The sequence below is a fragment of the Mastomys coucha genome, unplaced genomic scaffold (genome assembly GCF_008632895.1).
Source record: "Mastomys coucha isolate ucsf_1 unplaced genomic scaffold, UCSF_Mcou_1 pScaffold13, whole genome shotgun sequence".
Lineage (NCBI taxonomy): Eukaryota > Metazoa > Chordata > Mammalia > Rodentia > Muridae > Mastomys > Mastomys coucha.
In genome coordinates, this window is record NW_022196895.1 from 27,587,296 (window position 1) to 27,598,638 (window position 11,343).

At 37.8% G+C, this 11,343-nt stretch overlaps 1 protein-coding gene across 1 annotated transcript in view; it reads right to left on the bottom strand.

Moving 5' to 3' along the window:
* LOC116087810 (solute carrier family 25 member 46) overlaps nt 1–9,184 on the bottom strand; it is a gene marked incomplete at its 3' end in the record, with an annotated part of 25,739 nt that extends 16,555 nt beyond the window's left edge. Inside the window, exons 1-4 of the mRNA XM_031366365.1 lie at nt 8,804–9,184; nt 6,560–6,602; nt 5,134–5,191; nt 1,510–1,587 (exon numbers count right to left, since the gene is read on the bottom strand). Coding sequence (XP_031222225.1) covers nt 1,510–1,587; nt 5,134–5,191; nt 6,560–6,602; nt 8,804–9,086 — 462 coding nt within the window. The remainder of the gene's footprint in view (nt 1–1,509; nt 1,588–5,133; nt 5,192–6,559; nt 6,603–8,803) is intronic.
* Between the last annotated feature and the right edge of the window lie 2,159 nt (nt 9,185–11,343).

An 11,343-nucleotide genomic window follows, 5' to 3' on the forward strand; every position in this document is an offset into this window, starting at 1 on the left:
CTCTCCCTCCCTCCCTCCCTCTCTCTCTCTCTCTCTCTCGCTCTCTCTCTATGTTGGCTTTTGAGACAGAGTTTTTCTGTGTAGTCCTGGCTATCCTGGAAATCACTCTATAGACCAGGCTGGCCTCGAACTCAGATATCTACCCACCCTTGTCTCCCCTCCAGAGTGCTGGGATTAAAGGAGAGTGCACTTCTGCCCAACTATTTTGGCTCATTATTATATGAAATTCTAAAATATGATATCCTTGCATATACATTTTTATATATGATCACAAACATTTATGTGGAAAAGTTCTTAGAAGTCAAACATACAAATTTTAAATTTTAATTAGGTAGTGGCTTATGCCTTTAATCCCAGCAGGAGGCAGGGGCAAGTAGATCTCTTGAGTTAGGAGACAGCCTAGTCTACAGAACAAGTTCCAAGACTGCCAGAGTACACAAGGAAACCCCCAACAACAAAATTAAATTGTGATACAAACTGTCTGTTCACCATGTCACTCGAACACAGTGACACACACTAACATAGTTCCCATGCTGTGCTAACCCACAACCATAACAGTATTTCTATTGCTATAATTTTGCCATATTTTGCATATCTGATATGTAGGCTGTCTGATTTGTGGCCCCTACAAAAGGGCTGCTAGACCCCTCCCCAGGGCTCTAGATCCACAGGTTGAGAATCACTGCTGTAACACATCTTCAGTGGTTCTCTTGTAGTTCTTAGAATAAAGTGCACAGACCACAGAAGGCCCTTTATGACGCTGCTTACTTCTCTGGCTCTTTTTCATCCTTCTCTTACCCTCAACCTCTGCTATAAGCTTCTATTATATTGCATTATATCCAGTCCCCAAATCATAACCACTCTTTTTACTTTTGCCTTTGAATATCAACATACAAAACCATTACCTCAGCATTAAGAAGCAGACTTTCTGACAACTCTCTTTTCAACCACTTTCCCACACCGTACCCTGGACTCAAGCTTAGCTGTCATAGTGAATCTTCACTGTAAACAGATTAGGAGTGCTTAGCTGAGAGGAAAGACCCACCCTGAAGATTGGCAGCATCACGTCTTGAGCATCCAGAGCTTCCCAATCAGTGTGATCAGCTACCTTGAGCTCAGGCCTCCATGTCTTCACCATCATGATGATAGTGTTTCAAATCAAATAAGCCCTTCCTTCCTTTGATGTTCTCAGGGATTTTGTTACGGCATTGAGAAAACTAAGAAGCCCGTAAGTGTGATGTGGACCTCTTTCCTATCTACTAATCAGTACTTTATAGCCTCCCACTAAACCACACACTGGACCACAAGCTTCTACTGACATTTTTGTCTCTATGACTAAATCATAAATCTCTTGGTTCCATTTACCATACCTGCTGCTAAACTCTTGGGACTTAGCATAGTTCTTTGCAAGTTTGTTGAGTTAAGTAAAGTTCTGAAAGACTCAAAGGAGAATTCTTACTTTAATGCTTAACAGTTTAAATATATAGTGTTAATAGAATAGATTCTCACCTGAGTTTTGTTGAAGCTATACATAATGTTGATAACTGAAAATGGAGTGAGATGGTAATGCCGAGCATGGTAATTGACCTGTAAAAATATACAATATTTTTGTTTTGTCAAGAAATAATAAGGCCACAAAAATGTCAAGTTCAGCATAACCTAACAGTTAAGTTCTAAAGTCAAATAATAAGCATTTCAAATAAGCATTAAGTGATATAAATGTTGTAATATGTAGACTAGTACATAAAATATCCAGTAATGAAAACTGTAAAGAGGATTTTGCTGTTTGGGAAGTGGAATTAAATCTCATACTCATACTCATTTGGCCAAGCATTTTTTAAATTATAGGTTAGGATCAATGGATGAATTATAAACCAGCTAAACATTTTAAATTTATGTATACTGGATTATGGTGTAATATCACCATAATTTAAATACATACATATGAATTTTACTGCTCTAGAGCATCTATAACTGCCAATACTATTTAAGTGGTTATTTTTCTATGCTTTCTTATTTTTCAGTGACAAGCATAAACAGACTAATTTGTACTGATTTATATTGTCTTATGTGAGAAAATTATTTTACAAAGAATTTAAGTTACATGATAGCACCTGCTACAATGGAAGTCAGTTCCTGTTGAGAGCTCCATTACTTTACCAGAGGCCTGGCAAGTTCAAAATATTCCCTTAGTTTTCCTCAGGCACCACTTGCCTTTTCCACTGTTGATAACATGCTATGAGTATAAAAGCAATGGTGAATAATCAAGGCAGAAGAATCAGGTGCATTTTTTCTATTATATTTTTCACCGTAGATACTCACAAGAAGGAAAACAATCTTCGGTTAAGAATACCCTTGGTGAAAAAGTACAAAGGGTAATTAAGTAATCCTAATCTATAGGTACATATCCCCTTTCTAATTAACATTTTGTGTTACAGAAGGAAGATGGTTGTCACGAGGTAAAATTCTTATACAATGTATTTGCAGCCTACTTAGACACTTTTCTTTTTAAACACAGAACATCGGTTTTTATCTTTTTAAAAATACCCTGTCAAAGTATTACTTTCATACAAACTATTATTTCCACACTTGAGATATACATCTTCCCTTTGCAGCACTGATATATGAACATAGGGCCTACTATATGCTCAGCCATTCACCTACATACTCAGACTAAATGGGTACTTGTAAATTAACAAAGTGAGCTTGTTTTGTTGTTTTGTTTTAAAAAAAGGAAAAAGAAAAAGGGGGGTAGGGTGCTGGAGAGATGGTTCAGCAGTTACGAGCACTGGCTGCTCTTCCAGAGGTCCTGAGTTCAATTCCCAGCAACTACATGGTGGATCATAACACAAAGAGATCTGATGCCCTCTTCTGGTGTGCAGGTGTACATACATAGAGAGCACTCATATACATATAAAAAAAAAAGAAAAAAGAAAGAAAAAAGAATCAACTTCTCTCCAAGAACAAACACCTTAATAAGATTTGAAACGTTGACTCTGGCCAAGGAACCACAAAGGATAACTTTAAAATTTTGACAAAGCCAAGGGTTTCTGAAAGGCCTCTGATAACTCAGGAATAGAACTATGAATTGACAACTAGGATGGCATCAACTAAAAAGCTTCTGTTTAGCAAAGTAAACAAAGCTTACACAGTGTGAGACATCTGACAAGAAACCGACTACCCAGAACATATACAGAACTAAAAAGATTAAACACCAAAACCACCAATAATCCAAAGAAATTATCTAAAGAAAAAAATACAAAAAGCCAAGAAAAACAACTCTCTATATACCAGGGAAATACAAATCAAAACCATACCAAGGTCCCATCTCACCCCTATTAGAGCTGCTATAATCAAGAAAACAGGCAGAGGGGGGCTGGAGAGATGGCTCACCGGTTAAGAGCACTGACTACTCTTCTGAAGGTCCTGAGTTCAAATCCCAACAACCACATGGTGGCTCACAACCATCCCTAATAGGATCTGATGTCCTCTTCTGATGCGTCTGAAGACAGCTACAGTGTACTTACATATAATAAATAGATAAATCTTAAACAAAGAGAAAAAAAAGAAAACAGGCAGAACAAGTGCTGGTAACTGTGAGAAGGAACGCATTCACTACAGCTGCTGTGGAAGGCACTACAGAGGTCCACGTGAATACTTAAACCAGAACTACTACTGTGCATGTAGGCACACACACACACACACACACACACACACGTGTACACACACACACACACACACATGTACACACACACACACACACACACACACATGTACACACACACACACACACACACACATGTACACACACACACACACACACGTGTACACACACACACACACACATGTACACACACACGTGTACACACACACACACACTTATTATGCAGTCACAAAGAAAATATATATTGGAAGGAACTAAGAGATCTGAGTCAGCAAAATAAGCCAGACCCAGACAAATATTATATATTTTCTCATCTACAGAATATAGGGCTTTTTGTAAATTAAAGAAATAATAAGAAAATAAAGGACATGAAAGCAGGAAGTGCACTATTTAGAAATAAGAAAGAGACCAGTAGAAGGTGGGAGGAAGGACAAGGGAAAGTACTGAGACAAGAAAAATCAAAGGACATGATAGACATGTATGAAAATGTCATATTTTATACATTTTGTATAATTAATACCTTTTAATAAAATGTTTTAAAAAGCTTTTGTGGGAATATATATCTCATTAAGAATATACAGTGATTTCTTAGTTCAAGGCCAGCCTGGTCTACAGAGTGAGTTCTAGGACAGCCAGAGCTATACAAGGAAACCCTGTCTCGAAAAAAAAAAAAAGAAAAGAAAAGAATATACAGTGATTACAGACTTCTTGTGCGCTAAGTGGTTCTCTCAATGGGGATGAATTTTGGTATGCAATGATTCAGTGTTTTACAACCTGAGCACGAAGGTCAGTGAATCAATGTTTTTCAAATAACCAATACAGAGTGATAAATAATCACATGTGGATATAAATTACAATATAAGGACCCTTTTAATTTAAGAGTTTTTTTAAAAAATTAGGTTGCTTCAGATTTCACACTGCACATAACCCTTAAGAAACCACCACTTAGTAAGTTCCAGTGTTAACTTCAGAAGGCACAGTATCTGAAAAGAATAAAAATATTACTATTTTCAAAGATATCATGTACAGGAGACTGAACACTCTTGCTTCTTTTAAAACAACATTCTACATCAGACTGACTTGGGAGAGCAGAAGTAAGAAGTTGATTCCTGTTGTTCCAGATAGTAAAGACATTTAAAAAAAAAAAAAATTTTGTAAAGATTATTTGTTACTATCTGATGAATGCACTTTTATTCTAACAAACTAGATCATTATGAACATGGGTTTTCGTTTCTGAAATCCTGCCTCCTGACAGACATGATCCAGATAACAAAGCCCCTTCAGGGCCCTCTAAGAAGCTTTTAGGATTTTGAAGAGGTTTGAAGGCTACAAAGTTTGAAAACTGACATTTTATACATTTGGAGTATTTCACATAGGATAATGGTACACAATTTCATGTCATTTTATCAGAATTCTGCGCTTCTAATTAGAATTCAGCTTGTCTCAGGAATCCAAGAAATTACATTTACCTGACATTGGCGGCGTAAAACAATGCAAGGATGGGCCAGCACATTTTCTGTAAAGAGACTGTACAGAAATAATTTGTATGTGTGTATATATGTATATACATATATGTAATGTCTGTATACAGATTATATTTATAACATACATATACCCGAAGTTATTCTTACATTTTTACAATTAAGAGGATTTAATTCCTATATATCTGTAAATAATACCAACAATAAGTTTAATATAAATGAAATCTAGATCCACAAATTTGTAAATATATAAATTATCTATAGTACAAAGATGAAAATACTGTTCTTGACATGAGAAATGCTACATCACTTAACTTGCCTTTTTAAAAATGTCCTATGAACAAAATTCTCATATGAAGAATCATTTGCTTTCAAGACCCTCATTTTAGAAATTCTTATTTTGATGTACTTGGTATTAAGACATAGGATTTTTTGAAGATTTATTCATTTATTATATATGAATATACCGTAGCTGACTTCAGACACTCCAGAAGAGGGCATTTGATCTCATTATGAGTGGTTGTAAGCCACCATGTGGTTGCTGGGATTTGAACTCAGGACCTTCAGAAGAGCAGTCAGTGCTCTTAACCACTGAACCATCTCTCCAGCCCAAGACGTAGGATTTTTAATGACCATGTTAAATACTACTTTATGCATCAAATATTTCTTTTGAATATGTTCTCTGCAAAATAATTACAGCTATGGGTTTAAGCTCTAAAAGTGACATATGCATTCATATATATTTATATTAACAGTATATAAAATGGTATAAAGCTTTAAGCATAAAGAATTGGGCTAAAAAGATTAGCAGGATGGAAAATATAATTTTTATCTATGCTGACACTAATATCACTCAGATTTTAATATGCAAATAAGGTCATTTTATTGGTTAAGATATTTAAAATGAGGATAAACAGTACACAAGTCCAATATTTATGAAATTTTTATTCATAATACCATAAATAAGGCTGATGAATGTTCATAGCTGTAATGATCACTATAAACAGTAACAAAACCAAAAAAGGAGGTTGACCACCAAATGATTACTAAAAACAAAAATCCTGCCTCTATGCTGTAAAACTACCTGGATACCACTGCAATGTCTAGGGAAAATGTTAATCATATTATCACTTTGAGAAGGAAGATTACATACTATCCTATTATGATACACTAATGAAAGTAACTATCATATTCATTACAAAATTATTTTGTGTTTATGCAATGGAATGACTGGTTTCTATCTCTATTTAAAAATCAAGTTATAGATTCTAAATATGAATTCCTACAAGGAATAAGTATATAATCTGTTATATAAGTATATAATCTGTTAATAAAACCTAAAGGAAAAAATGTTAATATTTAATATTGTAATTAAGGGAAAAACAAAATAAGTAAAAAAAAATCTTAAGATTACCTTGCAAGTCCAATACCAAATCCAGCAAATCTATTCAACTGTTCTAAAATAAAAAGAATAAGATTATCATAACCAATATTATATTTACTGTGATAACCAAGATTTTAGAGTAAATGCTGTTCATTTAAACCTCAAATTCTGATATGGAATAGGGAGTCAGTTTAAATAGTGAACGACTCTGGTTGAGCATATGGCAAGTTCCAAGGTATGGACCTCTTAAAGGAACAACTGTTCTTTCATTCCAACAGACTGTTGTCACAAGGGCTTGCTATCCAGGAGAGTTGTAAGTTGTGACTGTTTACAAAAAAAAAAAAAAATGTAAGTTTGATTATTATCAAAGACAACTATCTTAAAAAGTGCTAAAACCATGCGTAGACTATGTCAAACTAGTATTCAGATAGAACCTAAGCACTGCCAGTTATAGTTTCTGATTATAATCATTCTAAAATTTTCTATGGATGGTCATACTAATTCACTAAGTAGTTGACTGCCTATGCTGTACAATTAGTCATCTATTACTGAAGGACTATAATTGCATATAAAATATCCCCAAATAGTTAACCTGAGAGTAAATGTTACCAATATAGGTTAAGCACAGTTTCTCTCTTACAACCTTACATTTTAAATAGTTAAGAATAGCTGTTCAATACAGTGTGGTAGGACCCCAGATACATTCTGTGCTCTCTTTCACAGCACTGCTGGAAAGCTAACAGCTGGAAACTCCTATGTACATGTCAAAATAGAAGTCTCTCTCCTGAATAAGGAATCCAAAATCTTAATGGTAATCTAGCCAGTGGAGTAGACACTAAATATCAATATTCTCAAGAGGCCATTCTCTCCTCCCTGTCCTTTCAAATGAAGCAATGGTCCTTTGTGATGAGAATGCTCTAGGAACTACCCATGTAAGCATGTTCCTGGGGAAAGCGACCTGCTTCACCTTGAAAGATATGCAAGCTAGAAAGAAAGATTTTGTCATGTTGAAGCACTTTGTTTATACATACAAATACTAAAGAAAATGTGATATTTGAAGAAGGTTTAATGTGAGGCTCTTCTTGTTGGCAAACTTATAGTCACTCACTTGCTAAGGGCTTCAAAATAAACTGGTTGTGTGAGCAAGTTTCCCTCACTTGAACCATCAAGATGTAATTTAAGAAAAGATAAAAGCTTAACTGCCTAAGATGGTAACTTTATAGCAATTATATCTGTGTTTCAAATCATTTCATTTATAGCTTCATTCAAAAAGGAGTTCTCCGGCATTATTCTGGGACCAGAACAAGACTATGAACCAAACAAGATAATAGCCAAAAGTTTAGTTGAGTCACTTAAATAGTGACACGGGACGACACACCGAACCTTCTTTACCTCTTCCTGTTCTTACTAACAATTAGGATCTTCCAGTTCAACCCCACACTTCTAAACTTCCAAGTAAAAACTGAGGAATGAGTAGCACGATTATGTATAGAATGTTTAATACTTAATGATACAGTTTGTTATTTCCAGAAAATAGACAGGCATTTACATTTTAAGAAAGCAGATTTTAAACATAGTTCAGGCAGTGTTGCAACTGAAGCTCTATGACATTCCTTAACAAGCAACTGTTACAAAGTCAAGTTATATTAAGTGTTGCTAACTCTTAAGTGGAGGTTTTAGGTCTGAAGGGAAAACTTCAGAGGTGTGGATTTAGGATCTAAAATCAGAACTCCTGTGGTGAAAAGGGTAAGTGAAGGAAAAGATTAATTATTCTACTGGGCACGTTTACATTATTGTTATTGATTTTATTTAGCTCTCATAAAAATAATCAGTCACTCGACAAGTCTTAAGGAGATGAAAACCGAGGAAGGGCGGGGGGGGGCTGGATACATTTATGACTGGTAGAGCCAAGCTTCAACCCCAATCTGCCTAAACTAAAAAGCGTCTTTCCAAAAAACACCACTATGAGTCACTTAACTAAATCAAGAACATCCACCTGCCAAAGTAATTCTGACAACAGTAAATAATATTTCTTTCATTCCTGCTTCAGGCCGTCGGTGGTAACGTTCCTGGACCCATGCACCCTAGGCTATGCAGATGTCACCTAGTGAGGTGATCCCCGAGCACAAATCGCGTGCGGAGGAGGCTCCTTTCAGGGCAGAGGACGAAAGGAGGGCAGAGGGTGTGGTAGCGTGTGCAAGCACCAAGGCGGGCCTTGCGCGCGCTTCCGGAGTCCGCCGACCCACCCGCCCGGCCGGGCCCCGCACCCCTCACCGCTGCTCGGTCCTGGCCGCGGGCCCTCGCCGCCGCCGGGGAAGGGCTCCTCCACTGAACCCTCGAGCGTCGGGGGCGCGGAGGGCACGCCGTACGAAGGGCTCTTCTCGCCCCAGTGCAGGTTGCGGCTGCCCGGGATGTCCGGGGGCGTCGTCACCCAGTGGCCCAGTTCCGTGCCGGATCCGAAGGAGCGGGCATGGAAAGGGCCGCCGAAAGCCGGATCATCCCGCACGCCTCCCCGGTAACCCAGGCCGTCGAAGCCCTCGGGGCGCCGCGGATGCATCTCGGATAGGCGGACGAGGACGAGAGAGGCCAGCCCAGGCCTCCACCGCGTCCCCGCCGCAGCCTCTGCGCGTCTGGAGACTGACAACCGGAAGTCACGGCTCGAACCCGGAAGTCCTAGAAGCACGTGACTCCGCCTGTCGGCGCTTCTTCCTAAGTTGGTTGCTAAGGAGACGCGGTGGATGGAGGGGGAAGGATGCTTGCTGAGCCCGGTCCGGGGAGATGCAAGGTGTGTCCTCTGCTAGCAGGGATGCTCGGAGCGGTGCAGCAGCCACGGATGACCTCGGCCTGTTGCAACATGCTGACTCCCCTCGCCCAGGTGCTCACCCTTCCCAAGGGAACCCAGTGTGAGGGCAAGAGTAGCCTTCAGTCTAGCTTCGTTTGCAGCTGTGTGGGTCACCACAGCAGACATTATTAGCAAAGCTCAAATCAAAGACAACCTCATATGTGAATATATCCTGCCCTCAACGACACAGGAATCAAATGTTTAACTTTTCTAAGGCAACTATAAACAGTTTTCTTTTTTCTGATGTATCAACCTGGGTAACGGAGATCATAGCGTTGTCCCTGAACATCCCTACCCCGTTATGACTTCTGTTGATTCCCACCACTACCTGTTTTTTTATTAGTTTCTTGAGGTCTTGAGGCTGGGTGACTCTCGTTACATCTGACTGAGTTTTGCATGGCTTCTTCCTGAGCCTTCTTCCCAACTGAATGCTAGAATCTAAGGACGTTCAGAAGAGAACTCTGACGTGCGTATTCCCTTCAAAAGCCATGAACCTTCGTTTAAAGGTATAATTAACATTTTGGGCAACTTGACATTTCTTGAATTAGGTTATGTTGTGCCTTGGCAAAATGTAGGGACTCTCTTGATCTAGTGTTGCTTGTGTGCTAATATCAAAGCACTACTAGACATGGCAATAAAAGAATTTATTTTCCCAAACTTGGCTCTCGGGCCTAGCAGTTTCTGTATGTTTGATGGTATGTTTTAAGGAGTATAAGGAGAGGAAAAGAGAGGTAGTTTTAATACAGAAATGTTGCATTTCGCAACTTCACTCCCTTGAAAGTGGGGAGAGAATGAATAATACCTCAGAAGCTAGATGAGGAGGAACCAAAACCATAAACCACCATAGAAACTTCAAAGTACAGTTGTAATGCAATATATTCTTCCGTGTTTAAAAAATTGAAAGACAATATTTGGGGTTTTTTTTAAGATTTATTTATTTATTTTATGTATATAAGTACATTGTAGCTGTCTTCAAACACACCAGAACAGGGCATCAGATCCCATTACAGATGGTTGTGAGCCACCATGTGGTTGCTGGGATTTGAACTCAGGACCTCTGGAAGAGCAGTCAGTGCTCTTAACAGCTGAGCCATCTCTCCAGCCCCAATACTTGGTTATTTTTATGCAGTGAACTGGAAGTCTTTCTAATTCAAGGGTAAATCTAAAAGCTATTTAAAGAATTGGAAAAAATATTATTAATGTAACTAAATTTTACACTTGAAAAATTAAAAACATTTGCAACCAACATGAAAAGATAAATAACAAGCTGGAAAAATGATATTTTAGAATAATTTGGACAACGAAGCATTACTCTAGAAATAGCTTTTGCCAGTGAATGACACTAAATCAATATAAATATGATCAAAGGATATGAAGAGACTATTTAAGAATGGAAACAAGTGAATAATCACATAAAATATGCCTTCTAGTAATGAAAATATTTTATATTTTCAGTCACCTTTCATCTATTAAAGTGGAACCTTGGCCAAGCATGGTGGCTCAGCACTTAGGAAGCTGGACAGAGGGATTGCAAGGAGTTCCCAGCCATCCCAGATTACAGGGTAAAACCCAGTCTTAGACCAAAACAAAACATTAATTGTCCGTCTTTATGCAAAAAATGCACATTGTTGTTCCAGGTGAGAAAAGGAATATTTCTCACATAAGGAGTGATTATAAAAATATGGATTTTTTTTTTTTTAGGGAGAGCAGTGTAGTAATTTTTGTCTTTTAAGCTCTAAAATTTTAGGAACTAAATAAACCATTTGTGCCCTCTTGACAGGTAGAGCTTATATTATACACTATACATATGCTTATGACATACTTGCTAACAATAAGAAAAGCTATAAATAACAAGTCATTGTTAACTCACTAATTAAGTGAGTCAATACAGATCATTAATTAAACATATTGTCTTAAGACAGATATAGGTTTTTTTGCGTGTGATGTGGTGGGCATATTCCTGTATGTAGGC